Raw genomic sequence first — 22797 nt, 5'->3', positions numbered from 1 at the left:
TCTATACCAGGCGGTGTCAGAGGAAGACCCAAAAATTGTCAAAGACGCCAGCCACCCTAGCCATAGACTGTTCTCTCTGCTACCGCACGGCAAGCGGTACCGGAGCACCAAGTTTACGTCCAAAAGGCTTCTTAACTGCTTATACCCCCAAGCCATAAGACTTCTGAACAGCTAATCAAAGGGCTACCCAGACCCCTCTTTTTACACTGCTGCTGCTCTCTGTTTATCACTTTAACTCTACCCACATGTACATATTACCTCAAATACCTCGACTAACTGGTGCATTGACTCTGTACTGGTACCCCCTCTATATAGCCCCGCTATTGTTATTTTACTGCTGCTGTTTAATTATTTGTTACTTTTATTTTAAATTTTTCTACTTATCTATATTTACCTAACACATTTTTCTTTTTAACTTCTTAAAGCATTGTTGGTTAAGGACTTGTAAGTAAGCACCTGTTGTATTCGGCGCATGTGACAAATCAAATTTGATTTGATGTGATTTGCACTGGTTGACGTTATTGATCTCTCAGTTCAGAGTGGGTCCTGTGACTCTCTGCCAGATGGGCTGTAAGCACTACCTCTCACACACAAAGAGAAAGAAGGAGAGTTAGAGAGAGAAAGAGAGAAGGAGAGAGAGGGAGGGAGACAGACGGAGCTGAATTAAAGCTCTCCATCTGAGAGAAAAGGAGAAGAAAGGAGACAGGGAAGGACGGAGAGACACAGAAGGAAAGGGGGGTAGTGGAAGAGAGGGAAGAGAGTGAAGGTGGAAGAGAGAGAGAGGTGAAAGAGAGAGAGACTGAAAGAGAGAGAGAGACAGACAGACAGAGTTGAATTACAGAGTCTATGAGCACAGGGCTTTATTCTCCATCTCTTAGGAACAACAGCCTTGTCACCCACTGAGTCAGCCACTGAGTCACCCACTGAGTCAGCCACTGAGTCACCCACTGAGTCACCCACTGAGTCAGCACTAAGTCAGCCACTGAGTCAGCCACTGACTGAGTATTGCCACACCTGTGCCTACCTGGTCATGTCCTCATCATTAAAGCCAGAAACCAAGCATCCATTTGGTTTTCACAAAGAATAAAGGTTTGTTTTCAGCCTTCCAGGTGAGGGAGGGGATAAATCAAAAGTCACCTTGTGCTATTCGGCAGGAGCCAAAAGGCATAAGAAGAAGAATGGAGAATGCTTTTAAATGTCTCGGATTAGCACCAGGAGAGGAACAAGACTCCCAGCAACAGCCTGAAGAAAACATCCAAAGCACATTTGCATGCCTGAGTCGTCAGACACCTCCAAACCGGGCTGACATTTACAAAGTGGAAAAAAGCCCCTGCGTTTTCAGATAGTGATAATGGGAATAGACAGCCAAACTAACAGGATTCAAATGAGCTGAGAGAATGCAGCGACCAGCAAGAAATGAACCTCCTGTGGAGAAATACACCTCAGACCTGTCTGTAGCAATGAACTTTTCATTTCATTCCACATCACAGATATTGGTTCATCAAGCACACACACAACACAGGATGGTGATGACTGAAAATGGACATTGATATTGACGTTGATATTGATATTGGCCTACAGGGAGGAGGTGAGGGTCCTCGGAGTGTGGTGTGAGGAAAATAACCTCACACTCAACGGCAACAAAACAAAGGAGATGATTGTGGACTTCAGGAAACAGCAGAGGGAGCACCCCCCCATCCACATCGATGGGACAGTAGTGGAGAGGGTAGTAAGTTTTAAGTTCCTCGGCGTATACATCACTGACAAACTGAATTTGTCCACCCACACAGACAGCGTCGTGAAGAAGGCGCAGCAGCGCCTCTTCAACCTCAGGAGGCTGAAGAAATTTGGCTTGTCACCAAAAGTACTCACAAACTTCTACCGATGCACAATTGAGAGCATCCTGTCAGGTTGTATCACCGCCTGGTACGGCAACTGCTCCGCCCACAACCGTAAGGCTCTCCAGAGGGTAGTGAGGTCTGCACAACGCATCACCGGGGGCAAACTACCTGCCCTCCAGGACACCTTCACCACCCGATGTCACAGGAAGGCCATAAAGATCATCAAGGACAACAACCACCCGAGCCACTGCCTGTTCACCCCGCTATCATCCAGAAGGCGAGGTCAGTACAGGTGCATCAAAGCAGGGACCGAGAGACTGAAAAACAGCTTCTATCTCAAGGCCATCAGACTGTTAAACAGCCACCACTAACCTTGAGTGGCTGCTGCCAACACACTGACTCAACTCCAGCCACTGTAATAATGGGAATTGATGGAAATTGATGTAAAATATATCACTAGCCACTTTAAACAATGCTACATAATATAATGTTTACATACCCTACATTACTCATATGTATATGTATATACTGTCCTCTATATCATCTACTGCATCTTTATGTATCACTAGCCACTTCAAACTATGCCACTTTGTTTACATACCCTACATTACTCATCTCAAATGTATATACTGTACTCGATACCATCTACTGCATCTTGCTTATGCCGTTCTGTTCCATCACTCATTCATACATCTTTATGTACATATTCTTTATCCCTTTACACTTGTGTGTATAAGGTAGTAGTTTTGGAATTGTTAAGTTAGATTACTCGTTGGTTATTACTACATTGTCGGAACTAGAAGCACAAGCATTTCGCTACACTTGCATTAACATCTGCTAACCATGTGTATGTGACAAATACATTCTGTACTAAATGGGTAGTATCTTGAGGTATGTGAGTGTTATCCTATTGTAAGGAAATCCTTTTTTTCTACTCCATGGAAGTGTCCTGTTTTTAAACTGTCTTAATTGAGTATCTGTGATGTTTTAGGAATCCGTATTTGTTTTATTATTAGAAGCCTCTGTTTTCAACTACCTCTGAAGTGTGAATGTATAGTGGACTACTAGAGCATAGCGAAATACTCTAAAGGCGAATTGGTCCATAATTAACTCATTATAACACAATCAAATTCTTGTTTATTAAGTGTGCTCCAATGTTGGAATATGGAAGTGTGTAATTAATTTGAGTGTGTCTGACTGAAACCCGAAAGGCTGCTCTGACATACTCATAGTAAGTAGGCCTACTCCAGCAGAGGAGCCCAAAACAGTTTGAAGTGTTGTTTTTATTTCTGTTTTGTTAAAGTGATCTTATTGGCAGTCAAAACAGCAACACGAAGAAGCCTCAAAGAAAGGTTATTCTGTTCCCAATCTGTTGGACTGAGAGGAAAGGGACTGCTAGAGAAAATATCCATAAATCAAATGAAATATATTTCATATATTATATGAATTATATATATTTCAAGTATTTATACAGCCCTTCTTACATCAGCTGATATCTCAAAGTGCTGTACAGAAACCCAGCCTCAAACAGCAAGCAATGCAGGTGTAGAAGCACGGTTTCAGCAGCCCTTAGCAGGGTTGGGTCCTCTCCAATATCCATGGCTCATCTCCAATTCAAAACACACATAAATAACGGCACTGTGATTAGTGATCCCATCAAAGGGAAAACAGGCCACTTTGCGGAACATGGAGGGTTTTTTGCAATTCTAGTAAACATTTTCAATTGCCTCAGCATCCTGGTCATGATTCGGTGCAAATGAGGAGAGGCAGTCATTCATTTCTGGTGGCGGGAGGGGTAGGCGGGAGAAGAGAGAGATATGTGGCGCAGACGACTGGCTGATAAATTCACCCTCATTCTAGCAGCTGTCTCAGAGTGCAAAGAGCCAGTATTGACACACATGGCTGTCCTCCTGTTCCTACGTCAGAACACACTGAATGACACAGTCAAAGATAATTAATTACAGGGACTTCAGAGGTCTGTGAACTCAAATGCCGGGATGTTACAGCAGCGGCCTGAGATGGGCCCCATCAACAAGCAGCACATAACGCAAGACACCGAGAAGAAACTCTAACATTTAGTAGTTGGGGGTTGAAATCAAGAAATATAATCTAAGTTCCTCTCTTCATTCCTTCCAAGAAGTTAGGAAAGGGCACCTTTTGATTCAAATTCCTTTTTTCTTTGAACTTCTCTCTCTCTTTTTATTTTTTCACCGAAAGACATGAAAGGGGCAGTGGAAAGCAGGACAGCGCCAGGCCCCTGATTCCTCTCCCCTGAGTCACGGATGTCTGGAGCGGCCCTGTCCTTTTCAAAGAGGAACCAGTCATTAAGAATGAAAATAGCTCTCTTTCTCACACTCCCATTCAATGCCTTATGAGCTACATACATGTCCAGCTCAGTCATTAAGCCCTGCTCTCTAAGAAGGGAAGCTCTTTCAAGGATATCTGTGAGTAAAAAGCAATCATATCATTAGGCTTTATTAGTGCTTCACTGTTTCAAGGCTCCTCTGCATCGTAGCAGGGCTTCTAAAGTTTTTGGCCTTCTAATGTAATCTCTTTTATCTCTGAAGACAATCTCTCACTCAAGTTTCATCATGTTTCTGATCTGATGTCAGATGTCTGATGCTGCTTTGACAAGGCTTTGACTGAATAGAGATGTACAGAGACATTTCCCCTCGGAAAAGCATCTCTCCTGTACTCTATTATCTTATGCAGATTGTGCCATGTTCACTGCAGATCAATGTTGGGGACTGCTTAATCTCATGTTCCACTGTATTGGCAGGTTAGAGGCTCTTTGTGCTCGTTGTGTCTTCTTAAGTGTGACAGAGAGACTAGGGGAGCTTCTAGCCTATAGTGGTGGTAGACATGGGCTTTCACAATACAGAATGTTTAGCTTTGGTTTAGTGTAGGCTACCATAGTCACTTTGTACAGTACATACCAGTCATGGGTCAACCAATAGAACACTAGACATAGACAAAATTAGAATGCACAAACAGTAAACATAGTGACAGTAGCCATTAACAACAGGGAATGTAGAATGTACTCTGCCACCATCTGACATAGTCTTAGCTGAAATGGTCTCTATGCACAATAGCTGTGCTATACAAATACAATCACTTTGGCAGTAGATTGACATACGATTGTCGAGATTGCACAGCACATGAACACACAACTCGATGCTTTTCACAAATAAATAAAGAGCAAGTGGAGCAAATGGCATCAGACATCGTCAGATGAACATTAGAGGAAAATCAAAAGTACCTGACAAGGTCTCAGCGGCTCCTGTTGCAGCAGTAGAGAAGGAGGAGGAGAGGAAAGGAAAAAAGAAAGACAGAACAATTGTAAGCAGAGGCCCATATTCATGATAAGACAGAACAATTGTAAGCAGAGGCCCATATTCATGATAAGACAGAACAATTGTAAGCAGAGGCCCATATTCATGATAAGACAGAACAATTGTAAGCAGAGGCCCATGTTCATGATAAGACAGAACAATTGTAAGCAGAGGCCCATGTTCATGATAAGACAGAACAATTGTAAGCAGAGGCCCATGTTCATGATAAGACAGAACAATTGTAAGCAGAGGCCCATGTTCGTGATAAGACGGACACATTCATTCATAATTCCCACACGGAAGGTAACTCTGTCAAAACTCATCTCATTTTGGATGAGTCATAATCCACTGGTTTAAGCGCTTCCTCTTTTTAATTTTAGAGACTGGCATAAATCCTGAATATGTGTCAACTGAAATACTGAAAATTCCAATGTATTTTAGAGTGTATAGCTTTACAACCCCACACAAAAAAAATCTAAACTTTTCAGCACCTCTTTTACAACTACTGTAAAGTTTCAGTCGTTTGGGGGATATTAATATGGAACAGCTCAGGGGTAGCTAGTTAGCTATCTGTGGACTTGTTTTTCCCACCTCTCTCTGTTTGAGATTCCTGCCAGCCCAGGGGTAGAGCAGCCTCAGCCTAGTGAAGGTCCCCAGAGAGCCCTGGGGCACACCGGAATTCGCACGCTCGGAACAGTGGCCAGCCACCAGAGACTGTTATCTCACACCAGCAGGCCAAGGGAGACTGGCATGTTCTCAACTCCCCACGGCACCACCCTGGGCACCCTGGACTCATAGCACCGCTCTGAGTGGGCTCAGAGCAGCTCCATGGGGCCCTACCCTGGGGATAGCTACCATCATTCACACACACAGACCAACTGCCATTCATAAAACAACTCCACTGAATGCATAGTCTTATCGGCATCCTATTTCTAACATCACAGCTTGTTATAGTAAGCCTATTGATGCAGGCTAACATCTAATTGGACAATTTCGTAAAGAGCAAGCAGGCACACACTGGTGTTCTTGCCTGAGGTATCGTCTTTGACCTAACCTGAATGGAAGGCATGTCCTTGTTATACTCTCTCAGCCTATATCCCCACAGGAGACAAATCACAAATCAGCACATAATAATAAAGGTACATGTCAGATTACAAATCATACAGAAAGTCGACTGAAAAAAAATCATTTCTGTTATAGTATGAGGAGTGAGGATGTAATATATCTATATTCTCAGCCTAGTTTAAAACTATATTAATGTGGCAAAGTGTACAGCCACAGACAGGACTACTATAAATACCCGCTGGTCCTGTTTCTTGTCCACTGCTCCCCCTGCTACCCCCATCCCCAATACTCCCCTGTACCTGGAGCACATTAGGCAGGAGTTATGAGGTGCCAGCCAGGCTGTGATTAGATGTCATGGCTGTCTCTCTGCTTAGACAGCACTGATAGACAGATTTCAGGGGAAATGCGTGTGATGCTATTCCCTGCAAGTGGCAGCCTCCACCGCAATCTGTCAATCATAGAGGATGAGGCCAGACAGGCCCACCGTCCTCCAAATAAAGCCTGTCCTTGTCTGGGCCTGCTCTCCTCCTCTTCTAACACATATTCCTTAGACTTAGACAGAATATACAAATGTCTGATATGCTGTTGTATGAATGTATTACCTGACAGATAGTAAAATCTACAAACTATCTGAGCATTAGATAGTATGTGCATGCTTTCAGACAATACTAGCAGTGTTCAGCAGGCTGTCATCTGGGTGAATCCACAGAGCTGCAGTACACTCTGTGAGCCAGACTGATATCTCTGGAGACGGTCTCTCTTGCTGAGGGTGGAAGAGAGCAGCCTCTCTTTCCAGGCTGCTGGGTATAATAGCATTTGGGGAAAGGTAACATTCCCTCTCTATGCTGTCAAGGAAACATTTTTCCTTCTTATTTCTGGCCATGATCTGCAGCTTATCGCATGTTATCTGTGTGTGTGTGTTCACAACGCATGTGTGGCAACAGCAGGAGGAGGATGCTGGGATGCTGTGCGGCCCAGGCAGTCTCCTCTCCTCAGTGACTCAGCTTCTGGCGCGCGCGTGTGTGTGTGTGAGTGTATGTCCCACTGTGCTTTCATTTAATTAAAAGGCTGGGAGGAGGGATGCAGACCTTTTTCTTAAAGGACTTTGGTGGAAAAGCCAGCACCTACTGAGTAGACCCAAGGAACACAGATTGGCCGCTGTGGTCATCATTTTCCAAACAGCAAGCCATCAGATGGTTTAAGACCTCTTCTCAAAAGTAAGAACACTGTCCAGTTACCTTCAGTGACGTCTAAGATTTGTGTTCTAGCCCATGTCTAGTCACAATTACTGCTCACAATCTCCTATGTTTACATTTTCCAAATAAACAGCTTTAAAAAATTGAAATACTGTACATTGAATCTGGGATTTGAATGTGATATTACTGTAGTAACCTCGCTCACTCATGCTTGGTTCATGTCATCTTTGTCTCAGCCTCAATTCAAATACCATAATATTGTTAGGTTCTAATTTTCAAAGTACAAACTCAACAGACACTATGAAAGCTTTAAACCAATATTATTCATCTCAGAGAGTCAATACAGCTGCATTAGACAAAGACATGGTTTCTCCCATGGTAGTATACAGACCCCACCTTGGATGGAGCCTCCTCGTTATCGCTACACATTGCATCCTTATTGCTAGGCAAGGAGCTGAGTGATATGGGCCTTAAACGGTTCCTCCCCTTATCAGTAGCGCCACATGTGATCCTTTTCCCTCACTCAGCCCCTACCAAGCTTCATTATGGCTCCCTTCATGTCTCTTTTATAACTAATGATTAATAATAGTTCAAGCTCAAAAGCCAAACGTGTCAATATACACTGAGTGTACAAAACATTATGGACAACTGCTCTTTCCAGGACATAGACTGATCAGGTAAATCCAGAAGAACACTATGATCCCTAAATCCGCTTCAATCCGTGTAAATGAAGGGGAGGAGACAGGCTAAATAACATTGTCTAAGCTTTGAGACAATTGAGACATGCATTGTGTATGTGTGCCATTCTGAGGGTGAATGGGTTAGACAAAAGATTTAAGTGCCTTTGAATGGGGTATGGTAGTAAGTGCCAGATGCACCAGTTTGTATCAAGAACTGCAACCAGCCTCAGTTTTACATACTCAACAGTTTCCCATGTGTATCAAGAATTGTCCACCATCCAAAGGAGATCCAGCCAACTTTTTTATTGTTTTATTAAACCTTTATTTAACTAGGCAAGTCAGTTAAGAACAAATTCGTATTTAAAATGACAGCCAAACCCTAACCCGGACGACGCTGGGCCAATTGTGCGCCGCCCTATGGGACTCCCAATCACGGCCGGTTGTGATACAGCCTGGAATCGGGAGCCCCAACTTGACACAACTGTGGGAAGCATTGGAGTCAACATGGGCCAGCATGCCTGTGGAATGCTTTGACACCTTGTAGAGTCCATGCCCCGACGAATTGAGACTGTTCTGAGGGCAAAATGGGGGTGTGCAACTCAATATTGGGAAGGTGTTCTTAATGTTTTGTATACTCAGTGTAGTACACTGTGCAAACCCTGGAGAAAATGTAACACTCCAGCTATCTGTATAGTTGCCTGCAGCAGAGCGCTTTAGAGGGAGGTGTCAAGAGCAGCTATAGCTAAACAGAGAGAGCTGCTCTGGTACCCCACCGTTTTCTCAGATATGGCTGTGGAATATCTGTGAAAACACTTACCTATAGCACCAGAGGGAATGCTCAGGCTAATTCCTCTCAGTGGCAGACAGAAACATGTTAATACATCTACAGGCTGTTCCTTCAATATACTGTAGTCAAAGAGGATTCTATATGTATCCCCACTTAAACAGTTTTCCCATGGCCAGAGGAGGTTTAACTGCACCCTATTGATGGAACATACAAACAGACACCGAAGGTCAGATATGACAACCTCTCCCTGGATATGGCTGATTCCATGCTCAGAATATTAACATGGGCCTTTTGCACCCCTGAGTACAAGCACACACACACACATGTATGCAGGCACGTACACACACGCACGCGAGCAGATGTGGCTCACACACACACACACACACACACACACACACACACACACACACACACACACACACACACACACACACACACACACACACACACACACACACACACACACACACACACACACACACACACACACACACACACACACACATATACACACACACACACAGACACACAGTAGCCTGACACGTTCAGACGCTCCCATGGTGAGTTCACAGTGTGATTTTCTGGTATTCAAGGGCTAGTTGGTAAGGAGGCTGATGTATGTGAGGATCTTGCATCATGTTTGTCTGAAAGCATTTGCAATACGTGTTTATAAGTTCTTCAATTGGAACTTCAAGTCCTCTCTGTAACACGAAAGTAATGTCTTCATTCTAAGAGCAGAAATGAAACAGAAAACATAGAAGCTGACAGAGAACTCTGCCCCTGCCTGTCTCAGGTGCCACTCACTGTCCGTGGTTGTGTTAGAGATACACACCTCTGACTTTGCCCAGCAGCCCCGCCAACTGCCATCTCTCACTCTAAACACGTCACATATACAAAGCTTTCCCTGCAAGTTGTACAGACCTGTGCTATATATCTGTGCAGAATACCGGCATCCTTTATTAATAAAAAAAATGAACAAAGAAACCAATAAAGCAACGAACTATCGCTATGTCACCATGACACTTTAAAGTCACTCTGATGTTTGACATAGCAAAATATAAATGACCACAGAACAGCATTTTTCACCCAAGAAAATGGAACCGAACCATTATACAACAACAGTGACATCTCAGCCTCCCACAGTCATCCAAAATAGATTTAAAGGGGTTCAAAGTTTTGAACAAAACAACCAATATCAGTATAATCATGATTTTGCGTTGTGTTATGCTAGCACGAATGTTTGGGTAAGCACTGACTTCAAGGCTGCTGTTACAATAGGCAATGTACGCACCCACAAAACCACACAGGTTTAGAGAGGAACAGATCATAGTGAATGCATAAACCCTGGCTGTGAGACACATCACATCTTATTCACGGTGTCTGTTCAGCTAAAGCCCTGCCTTCCATCTTGCTCCAGAGGGAGAGATCACACAGAGCCTTGATTCTTTTCAACCCGGTCTCAGGTGGAGGCGAGGCGGCAGCAGGAGCGTTAGTGTTAATGCCGCTGGAGAGCACACAAAGCTCTGACTCAATGCACAGCTCGCCTCTGATTGCATTGTGCTCACATGCAGCTTCTTTAAATCAAAACTTGGAAAGAGTCTTATGCGGGTGTAATTATTGCCTATTTTCTTTTAGTTTTGGGTACATTGTTCCCCTTCATCTATTGTGGTGCCATGCAAGGGGCATACCAATGCTGTGCTGACACCTGACGGGACAGGTTGGGATGTGTGTGTGTGCTTGCGTGCATGTGTGTGTGTTAATGCATGCGTGTGTGCACACGTGCATATGCTTGCGTGGGTTCATGTCTGTACATGCATGTGTATGTGAGTGTGTGTGGGGGGAAATTAGGACTTCAGTAGAAGCCTCTGACAGCCTGTCCAGCAAGGAGAGAGGGGTCAGGGATGTAAGAGGGGCTGGAGATGGGTCAGGAGGCTGCTGCACCACCGCTCACTGTCTGGAATCTCTCACAGAATATTAAACCACTGGGGCCTCAGGCAAGACGCTCCCTCGCCTCATTTATGGAAAACACAAAGCCATCTCAAAGGGTATTGCTATTTGATAACTCTGTCTGCATTGTGATGGAGTATGGCCATGAGCCATGAGATTTGAGTTTTGAGACAACTTGACAAAATGTGTTTTCTAACTGTTTTAAAAAATCCCCTGGTTATGTCATAATGACAAATCCAGTCAGCTATTGTGAGTCTAACCACTGAGCATGCTATGACATTGAGGATCTGTATTACAAAGAGACAGATACATTAAATATAATCTCCATAGTTGGGCACTTCTGGTGACCTTGGTTATGGCATATCATTAATTCTATGTGTGGATGATTATTTATCCCCACAATAACATGTCTTCTCTCTCTCTCTCTCTCTCTCTCTCTCTCTCTCTCTCTCTCTCTCTCTCTCTCTGTCTCTCTCTCTCTCTCTCTCTCTCTCTCTCTCTCTCTCTCTCTCTCTCTCTCTCTCTCTCTCTCTGTGTGTGTGTGTGTTGCACCTGTGCCCATTCTGTCTGTGTCTGGCCCTGGTGCTCATACTCTCATAATCACATCCATCAGCCCACAGCTCTAACTGCATCCAGGACCGCTAAATGCATCCATTTGTTTGCAGGTGTAATTTATTTTATGTGCCTCAATCAGACACCTGTCACACACACCTGTTGCCTGTGTGTGTGTGGAACTCAAAAAATAATAAAAGAAGAGAGGAAGCCTTTTGTTTCTTCTGTGGGTTTATAATGAGCACACTGTTCCCAATCTTCTTCCACCATTTTTCAATTTCCTATTCCTTTTTCACAGTAAAATCACAGCTATCAATCAGGTGTGTGTGTGTGTGTGTGTGTGTGAAGTGTATGAGTGTGTGAGTGTAGGAGGTAAACTGAGGCCGTGAACCATCTTCAACACCAGCTCCATTAGTCAGAGATTGGTGGGAAATGTGTGTGCGTGTGCGTGCGTGCGTGTGTGTGTGTGTGTGTGTGTGTGTGGTGGTGTGAACATGCTTATCATTATAAATCGCTGTCAATACAAGGCTGTCTCCCTGCCCGTCTCCAATTGATGCACAATGTACACCGTTGAAATTACCCTCTCTATTTGAGTAAATGGATCTATTTTACACACTGTTCTTTTACAGTGGTTCAGACAGGAAATGCCATGTATTCATTTAACCATTTATTAGAAACGATTACAATATTTGCAATATGTAAGTCTTGGCGTCAGGCTCTGCTCCTTCGGGGTAGCTCACTGCCAGAACATGCATAAGGATAAGATCATAAGAGTAACAGAGAGTGAGCAAGGTATGCTATATCAATCCCCCTGAACGAAGCAAAATCACAGCCCACACAGACATGGAGAGTAATGCATGTTACAGCAATAGCATGTCAACATGAACACCAGCACATAGCGTACACGTGGCAGCCATCAGGATTTGAGGGTGAAGCACCGGTTGACTAAATAGGCTGCCATATTAAGGTAGAGTGAATCTAATTGCCACAATATCAGCTGATGCAAATACTCGGGTTTCCTGTCTGGTGTTCCTGTAACCAATGATAACACATTTTAACACATTATACAATGTATGTATACGGATATAGGATCTTCATTTGAGACAGTTTGCTTAGCAAGAAAACAATCCCGCAGTAACAGGAAATGTGAATTATAACGTGGATTATTATTAATTCAATTTTTGTAGGGGTTGATAAAAAAAAATGTAAAGGTAAAAATCAAGTCTAAATTTCTGTGGAAATTACAAACTTCAGAAACCTTTTTAAATCTCAAATACACTACACATTATAAATGTATTTAATTGCAGGAAAGTTCTCCTGCAACAGGGTGATATAATTAGGATCCTACGCCTCTATGGCTCGGCCTACACAACACAATGAAAAACACAAATACGCTACGGTGAATAAAATAATTGGCTCAGTAGATATCAAGTCAAACACCTGCATGTTCAAACCATAGGAATATTGCAATCTAACGTCAAATCGATAGCATGTGGCAGCAAATACATAGTGTCAGCAGGACAAAGAGGTATTCAACTGGCAGCTTCATTAAATAGTACCGGCAAAACACCAGTCTCAACGTCAACAGTGAAGAGGTGACTCCGGGATGCATGAGACTGGTGTTTTGCGGGTACTATTTAATGAAGCTGCCAGTTGAGGACTTGTGAGGCGTCTGTTTCTCTAACTAGACACTCTAATGTACTTGTCCTCTTGCTCAGTTGTACACCGGGGCTTCCGCTGTTCTGTGAAAGGAGTAGTACACAGCGTTGCACCAGATTTGAAGTTTCTTGGCAATTTCTCGCATGGAGTAGCCATCATTTCTCAGAACAAGAATAGACTGACAAGTTTCAGAAGAAAGGTCTTTGTTTCTGGCCATTTTGAGCCTGTAATCGAACCCACAAATGCTGATGCTCCAGATACTCAACTAGTCTAAAGAAGGCCAGTTTTATTGCTTCTTTAATCAGACAACAGTTTTCAGCTGTGGTAACAGAATTGCAAAAGGGTTTTCTAATGATCAATTAGCCTTTTAAAAGGATAAACTTGGATTAGCTAACACAACGTGCCATTGGACCACAGGAGTGATGGTTGCTGATAATGGGCCTCTGTACGCCTATGTAGATATTCCATAAAAAATCTGCCTTTTTCACCTACAATTGTAATTTACAACATTATCAATGTTTACACTGTATTTCTGATCAATTTGATGTTATTTTAATGGACAAAAAAAATGATTTTCTTTCAAATACAAGGACATTTCTAAATGACCCCAAACTTTTGAACGGTAATGTATATGTATAAAGAAAAAAGGCAAATGGGAGGAAAGACTATTAGTGAGGACTAACTCCAGGATTATGCAGAGTCGGCGATATGCGCCAGTGTTTTACAGAGTGTATTGATTAAAACAGAGATCTATTTGAAGTGACCGCGCCAAATGGCAACTATAGTAAATTCACAATGGCAGGCTGATATACGACTTCACAGCTTGACATTTCCTCCCCTCCACACGAAGCGCTCTCTAGCTGTGTGCCAATGGCCATATGATTTAGTCCGGACTCACATGAATATTTCATATTAGCGCCTAGCTGGCTCGTGGCTTCCAGAAAATGGATTAGTTTTAGTGAGCTTTGCAGAGACAGCCAGGAAATCCCTCACACTTTTGATGAATGGCTGGATAGTTTATGTTGTATTAAAAGTGCAAAACAAATGACTATCAATCATCGGACGTTGACATGGCAGCAGCTATATGCTTAACCCCTCCCATTTCTGAAATTCCCTTTCTGTGCTATTCTGCTGGATCAGCTGCCAAAGCAAATCAAATCAAATCCTGTGCTCTACAGAACAGGTCAGCTTGGAGTTCACTATTAGACAAGCCTACTCTGAAAGAGAAAGTAAAATATTGGTTACTATAAAATATGGGTTACCAAAGAGGGCAATGTTTGTAATGCATTAACTTTCAATAGACACAATAGTAGACTCTAACCTGGAGTTGAACCCTCTAGTTAATTTAGGAAACACATGTTAAGTAACACCAACTGCTTTAAGAGCATACTAATGGTTTCAAATAAAAGGAGGAAATAGAATCCAACTATGAATGTGGTGTGATTTAAAATTAATGAAACATAGAATTAAGAATTACATTCGTTTTTCAGGATTTCTGCCTGAGCTAAAAAGTAGATCGGAGCGATGACATCTGAGTGTGCATAAAGGTAGAGTTGCTAATGAATGATTAAATCTGCTCATCATGCTCCCACTACTACCTGTGTGGAGTGGGTTTCATTTGATTGGCTGGGTAATTACCTGAACGCTGGTTAATTGCTTGTTAATTCATTTGCCCCTGATGGCGACCACATCCAACTCACGACAAGTCTGCCAATCAGCAGTTTACACATGGTGCACATGGGGACTTGCTCAGAGAGTATGCATACACATGGACACATGTATGTACTACGCACATACTACAGCCCTGCAGCTTAAATCGTCTCCATAATTAAATATAATGACAAATAACTATACATAACCCACAACTCCAAAATTCACTTACAACAACATAGCTATGATCTAAAATGAGATTTGGCCAATCTCCAGCAAGAGAGCAGATAATCAACTACTAAATTATCCCCATGTGATAAACAGTAACTGCTATGCCAAGCTGAGCGAAGCAGGAGCTCTTCCATGTGGATGTCCATTGAAAAACAGCAGACATGATTGAGAGAACGAGACCACTGAGTGTCTTGGCTTCTGAGTTAGAGAGATAGACTGGCAGGGAGAAAGCGAAAGAGACACATAGAGAGACATATATAGAGAGATGCATGGGACTGACTATAACTGTTCACTCCCCCACCAGATTGATATTTTATGGTGTACGATGTGGTACAGATGAGGAGAGGCTGAGATGAAGTGAGAGGCAGTGTGCAGGCAGGAAGAGTTCAGTGATTTATTGTGTGGTTGCATGTCTGGCATGTGGGTAAGTTTATTTCAGGTATGTGTGTGCGTGTGTGCGTGTATGTGTGTGTGTGTGTGTGTGTGTGTGTGTGTGTGTGTGTGTCTGTCTGTCTGTGGATGTGTAACTGTGTGAAGAAACAGTGTATGTGTGGTTTTGCACGAGTCTACCCCCTGTGTGAATGTATGGTGGGATGCTGAGACAGAACAGAGATGGCGTATATTTGTATGTGAGTCCGCGCGCACGCGCGTGTGGGTGTGTGATGAGTGAGCGCTGCCTACAGTCAGACTGAGCCCATTAAAAAGTGGAGACACAGGAGGACAGATGCACCTCTCTCTGAGCCCAACATGAGGCACAGGAAACAGGCTCTTTGATCATTACCTGCCTGCCAGTCTGCCCTCCACAGGGACCGCCCATTACCACTGCTGATGTGCTGCTCTGACAAGCCATACACACACACACCCACACACACACCCACCCACACACACACACACACACACACACACACACACACACACACACACACACGTACACACACACGTACACACACACACACACACACACACACACACACACACACACACACACACACACACACACACACACACACACACACACACACACACACACACACACACACACACACAGAACAACACTACTCACATTCACAACTATCACTCAAACTAGTGTTGTCGTCACTCAAAACTGTCCCCCAAAGACACATATAGAATAGGTTGAGATGAATGCATTTACAGGTATTGATTGCTTTGGTGGATATACTGTATGTAAGCTACTCTGTTTTTTTCTCTCTGTCTAGAGGGCGATATAGCTGGTACACAGGCAGTATAGAAGCACTTCTCACTTCTGTTCTCACCTACAGGGTGAGAGGGATAACTGGAAAACATATCACTCACAGACTACTATGAGAGGCTCATTAGCTGACAATGTCATGTCTCCCCCCCACGCCCCCTCCCCACAACACGGCCAATAGTCTATCTCCTTGATGTGGTTTAGCTCCATCAACCTGCACCAGGGGGTGAGGACCAGCCACAAACTGTGTTTTCTCTGTTGATGGGATGGCTGATACGAGAGCTGCAGGTTATTGGCACAACTGAACTGGATTTCAGGTGAACTCATTTTATTGTTTGCTCAGAGAGGTCATTCGTGAAATAGCCATCACATAGATATTCCAGCAGAGATATAGAATGCATCACACAGATTTGATCAGACTCCCAGCATTAGCCATCAGACAGGAGGCATCAGACATCAGCACACATCATCAAACAGTCGCCATCTAAGAAACAGCATCGGCAGAGATGCTCCTCTGTGACTCAGAGCCTGTTAGCTCTACATTCCCTCACTGGAACTTATTTTGTCTTTACAGACACACTGCCCGATGATAACATCTATTACTGTGCATATGCACATTCTCATCTTCAAATAAGTCCCAATATGAAAATATAAACCTCAACATACAACTGAACACAGTGCAGATCCTAGGCATACAAATACATTTACGGAGGGAGTTGAAAAGAGAACACACAAAAGGCTGTTGTATAAAACACCTGTCTACGGATTACATCTTCAAACTAAGGGCAACCATGGCATCCGTGATAGAGAGGGTGAAGCGTTCATCCATGTATACAGGCAAGAGAGACTAGCTAGCTACATTTTCAGATTTTATGTGTTTCTAATTTGGTGAGAAAGTCATTTTCATTGCAAGTTAAAGTGTACTGTTAGCTAGCTAGCTAATGTTAGCTGGCTGGCTCGCTAGCTAACGTTACGTGTAGGATATGTGTAGTAATATTATTCGTATCTCAGAGACATTTGCATTGCTAGTTATAGCCTAATTTTAGCTAGCTAGCTAACATTGAACCTAGTTGGTTAGCTACCTGCAGATTCATGCAGGGTAGTATTGAAAAGAGTTGGGATTATTGTTAATTGTTTAGCTAGCTAGCTACATGTGTATACAAAAGACTCCACTATGTATGTAAACATTTCACAAATTAGCTAAAGTTAAGATGTTTGATTATTTGAACTGGCTAGCCAGCTAACTTAACATTAGCTAGCTAGCTAACAAGCTAGAAACCAAAAACATTGTTTAGAAAGTTGCTTTTAATTGCCTGGTTTGCTAGATTGACATATACTAAATACATTTTTAAACAGATGGGTTTATTGGTTTTAAAATATACCAGTTATGCTATTTTGGACCACCAGACTGCTGATGTCATGCAGCCTGTAGTTTTTGTGTTTATACGTTTTCATAACAACAATGACAAGATTGATTTAGAACGACAATAGAATGTTCATGATGTCACTGCGACAACTGTCTACAGACATGTCGAAAGACATAGTATAAACAGTCTTTAGTCTTGAAATCTTGGGTTGTTTAGTATACTACCATACTCACTCTGTTTAGCACATGGTCTCACTTGTGAATATTTAATGAGATGGGTGTGGCTAAGGCTTAAAAGGGTGTGAACAATGCTGAATGGGTGTAGACAAAGAAGAACTCTCCAGTAGGTGTACTAAAACATTCAAGGACCTTTTTCTCAAAAATAGGTTGACAAGTTGATCAACTTTCAAAGCAAAATGACTTTCCTATTGTTCCTCAACTTTTTTGGCTCTGAGTCTCTCCTTTTATCCAATGTAAAAAACACAATTTCAAATGTTGCAACATAAGACCGAATCGAGCCAGTAGGTCACAAATAGAGACTAATGTTGTTTAATCTGTTGTTCTATTTTATGTTTGAGAGAGGCTGTGCTGTACTGTTCTTAGAAGCTCAGGGGGAGAGGGACAATTACAGGAGGACCAAGGTCACGGTTAGGAGGACACAGTTTGTTTGCACCTGACAGAGGCTGGCATGGGAATGAGAGTGTGAACAGCCAGCGGTGCTATATCAGTGCTCTGTACTGAAGTGTTGGACCCATCACGGCCCCCACAGTCAGTATTGGAAAGCCCTGCCTGGCTCTTGGCAGAGATGTGGCTCTCTCTGTGATTCTCCTCTCTGTGCACTGCTCGCTGGGCTATGAGTCAGTGAGTCAGCCCCAACAATGAAACCACATCCCCAGGAGCCATTGCTCACCTTTGATTTGTGCACAAGGTTAAACGAAACGTTGCATGAAGGCAATAGAGACTATGATTTCCTGGGGTAAACTGAATGGGGTATGATAGAGGCACAGACGTAGGTAATATTACCCTCTGAGCTACAGGTCTGTATGTTGCCCTACTCCCCCTCCTCCTCAATATGACCCACCTAGTTGCTATGGTGGCCAAATGTCACATTTGCATTTCTTTTGTAAGTGAATTTTAGCAAAAGTTAGGTGGAAGGGGTTGTGATAGAAAAATGATATATGCAAAATACTGTGACGTAATGTAAATGAACTTTTATCACACACAGATCTACACGTCTGAAATAAACACTTGCAAAAACAATAACACTCAGACTGAGTTAATTTTCGAAAACTAATTTCATTGTTCCAAATTGCCCAGTTTGTGCTGTTCTCTCTCTTAATTTCATTGTTCCAAATTGCCCAGTTGGTGCTGTTCTCTCTCTCTCTCTCTCAATCTCTCTCTCTCTCTCTCTCTCTCTCCCTCTCTCATGAATGAGGTATAGAGCAACAGCCTTCATTATCTAATGAGATTACCAGAGTCAATTTCAACGATGAACATACCCCACATACAGCCTGGCAATAACACAGGGCAATATAATGAGGTAAAATAAAGGCTAAATGAATCCCTATCAGTGGAGCCAGGGGATTGGGGGAATGTGAACTGTGCACAATTAGCCAACTCATCCAGAATATAGAATCAGCCACCGCCACACTATTCACATACTGTAAATCTCATTAAGGCAGCAAAGCACACAGTCAGTCAATCTACTGTAGCGAGCCCTGTGGTACTATACAGTCAGTCAATCTAGTGTAACTAGCACTGTGGTACTATACAGTCAGTCAATCTAGTGTAACTAGTCCTGTGGTACTATACAGTCAGTCAATCGACTGTAGCGAGCCCCTATACAGTCAGTCAATCTAGTGTAACTAGCCCTGTGGTAGTATACAGTCAGTCGATCTAGTGTAACTAACCCTGTGTACTATACAGTCAGTCAATCTAGAGTAGCTGGTACTGTGGTACTATACAGTTAGTCAGTCAATCTAGAGTAACTAGCACTGTGTACTATACAGTCAGTCAATCTAGTGCAGTGAGAACTATATTACTATACAGTCAGTCAATCTAGAGGAACTAGCACTGTGTACTATACAGTCAGTCAATCTAGAATAGCTAGTACTGTGGTGGTATACAGTCAATCAATCTAGTGTAGCTAGTACTGTGGTAGTATACAGTCAGTCAATCTAGTGTAACTAGTCCTGTGGTACTATACAGTCAGTCAATCTAGTGTAACTAGTCCTGTGGTGCTATACAGTCAGTCAATCTACTGTAGCGAGCCCTGTGGTACTATACAGTCAGTCAATCTAGTGTAACTAGCACTGTGGTACTATACAGTTAGTCAGTCTAGTGTAGCAAGCACTATATTACTATACAGTCAGTCAATCTAGAGTAGGTAGCACTATATTACTATACAGTCAGTCAATCCAGAGTAGTGAGCACTATATTACTATACAGTCAGTCAATCTAGAGTAGTGAGCACTATATTACTATACAGTCAGTCAGTCTAGTGTAGCGAGCACTATATTACTATACAGTCAGTCAATCTAGAGTAGTGAGCACTATATTACTATACAGTCAGTCAATCCAGAGTAGTGAGCACTATATTACTATACAGTCAGTCAATCTAGAGTAGTGAGCACTATATTACTATACAGTCAGTCAATCAAGTGTAGCTAGTACTGTGGTACTATACAGTAGGTCAGTCTAGTGCAGTGAGAACTATATTACTATACAGTCAGTCAATCAAGTGTAGCTAGTACTGTGGTACTATACAGTAGGTCAGTCTAGTGCAGTGAGAACTATATTACTATAGAGTCAGTCAATCTAGAGTAGTGAGCACTATATTACTATACAGTCAGTCAATCAAGTGTAGCTAGTACTGTGGTACTATACAGTAGGTCAGTCTAGTGCAGTGAGAACTATATTACTATAGAGTCAGTCAATCTAGAGTAGTGAGCACTATATTACTATACAGTCAGTCAATCAAGTGTAGCTAGTACTGTGATACTATACAGTCAGTCAATCTCGTGTAGCAAGTACTGTGGTACTATACAGTCAGTCAATCTAGTGAAGTGAGAACTATATTACTATACAGTCAGTCAATCTAGAGTAGCGAGCACTATATTACTATACAGTCAGTCAATCTAGAGTAGTGAGCACTATATTACTATACAGTCAGTCAATCTAGAGTAGTGAGAACTATATTACTATACAGTCAGTCAATCTAGAGTAGTGAGCACTATATTACTATACAGTCAGTCAATCCAGAGTAGTGAGCACTATATTACTATACAGTCAGTCAATCCAGAGTAGTGAGCACTATATTACTATACAGTCAGTCAATCCAGAGTAGTGAGCACTATATTACTATACAGTCAGTCAATCAAGTGTAGCTAGTCCTGTGGTACTATACAGTCAGTCAATCTAGAGTAGCGAGCACTATATTACTATACAGTCAGTCAATCTAGAGTAGTGAGCACTATATTACTATACAGTCAGTCAATCTAGAGTAGTGAGCACTATATTACTATACAGTCAGTCAATCAAGTGTAGCTAGTCCTGTGGTACTATACAGTCAGTCAATCTAGAGTAGCGAGCACTATATTACTATACAGTCAGTCAATCTAGAGTAGTGAGCACTATATTACTATACAGTCAGTCAATCCAGAGTAGGTAGCACTATATTACTATACAGTCAGTCAATCTAGAGTAGTGAGCACTATATTACTATACAGTCAGTCAATCTAGAGTAGTGAGCACTATATTACTATACAGTCAGTCAATCAAGTGTAGCTAGTCCTGTGGTACTATACAGTCAGTCAATCCAGAGTAGGTAGCACTATATTTCTATACAGTCAGTCAATCTAGAGTAGTGAGCACTATATTACTATACAGTCAGTCAATCAAGTGTAGCTAGTACTGTGGTACTATACAGTCAGTCAATCTAGAGTAGCGAGCACTATATTACTATACAGTCAGTCAATCTAGAGTAGGTAGCACTATATTTCTATACAGTCAGTCAATCTAGAGTAGGTAGCACTATATTACTATACAGTCAGTCAATCTAGAGTAGGTAGCACTATATTACTATACAGTCAGTCAATCTAGAGTAGGTAGCACTATATTACTATACAGTCAGTCAATCTAGAGTAGTGAGCACTATATTACTATACAGTCAGTCAATCTAGAGTAGTGAGCACTATATTACTATACAGTCAGTCAATCTAGAGTAGGTAGCACTATATTACTATACAGTCAGTCAATCCAGAGTACTGAGCACTATATTACTATACAGTCAGTCAATCAAGTGTAGCTAGTCCTGTGGTACTATACAGTCAGTCAATCTAGAGTAGTGAGCACTATATTACTATACAGTCAGTCAATCTAGAGTAGTGAGCACTATATTACTATACAGTCAGTCAATCTAGAGTAGGTAGCACTATATTACTATACAGTCAGTCAATCTAGAGTAGTGAGCACTATATTACTATACAGTCAGTCAATCTAGAGTAGTGAGCACTATATTACTATACAGTCAGTCAATCTAGAGTAGGTAGCACTATATTACTATACAGTCAGTCAATCTAGAGTAGTGAGCACTATATTACTATACAGTCAGTCAATCTAGAGTAGTGAGCACTATATTACTATACAGTCAGTCAATCTAGAGTAGTGAGCACTATATTACTATACAGTCAGTCAATCTAGAGTAGGTAGCACTATATTACTATACAGTCAGTCAATCTAGAGTAGTGAGCACTATATTACTATACAGTCAGTCAATCTAGAGTAGGTAGCACTATATTACTATACAGTCAGTCAATCTAGAGTAGTGAGCACTATATTACTATACAGTCAGTCAATCTAGAGTAGTGAGCACTATATTACTATACAGTCAGTCAATCTAGAGTAGGTAGCACTATATTACTATACAGTCAGTCAATCTAGAGTAGTTAGCACTATATTACTATACAGTCAGTCAATCAAGTGTAGCTAGTCCTGTGGTACTATACAGTCAGTCAATCTAGAGTAGGTAGCACTATATTACTATACAGTCAGTCAATCCAGAGTACTGAGCACTATATTACTATACAGTCAGTCAATCAAGTGTAGCTAGTCCTGTGGTACTATACAGTCAGTCAATCTAGAGTAGCGAGCACTATATTACTATACAGTCAGTCAATCCAGAGTAGTGAGCACTATATTACTATACAGTCAGTCAATCTAGTGTAGTGAGCACTATATTACTATACAGTCAGTCAATCCAGAGTAGTGAGCACTATATTAC

At 42.1% G+C, this 22797-nt stretch overlaps 1 protein-coding gene across 3 annotated transcripts in view; it reads right to left on the bottom strand.

Moving 5' to 3' along the window:
• LOC139382984 (cell adhesion molecule 1-like) overlaps positions 1-22797 on the bottom strand; it is a 157105-nt gene that overhangs the window by 49765 nt on the left and 84543 nt on the right. For 2 of the 3 annotated variants that reach the window (XM_071127265.1, XM_071127267.1), the window contains exon 2: positions 5101-5121. The exons of the other annotated variant lie outside the window; for it this stretch is intronic. In XM_071127265.1, the coding sequence (XP_070983366.1) occupies positions 5101-5121 (21 nt within the window). The remainder of the gene's footprint in view (positions 1-5100; positions 5122-22797) is intronic. 3 annotated transcript variants of the gene reach the window in all.

This window comes from Oncorhynchus clarkii, chromosome 24 (assembly GCF_045791955.1).
Source record: "Oncorhynchus clarkii lewisi isolate Uvic-CL-2024 chromosome 24, UVic_Ocla_1.0, whole genome shotgun sequence".
NCBI lineage: Eukaryota > Metazoa > Chordata > Actinopteri > Salmoniformes > Salmonidae > Oncorhynchus > Oncorhynchus clarkii.
Note: the sequence above shows the minus strand (reverse complement) of the source record. Positions and strands in the feature narration are given on the sequence as shown.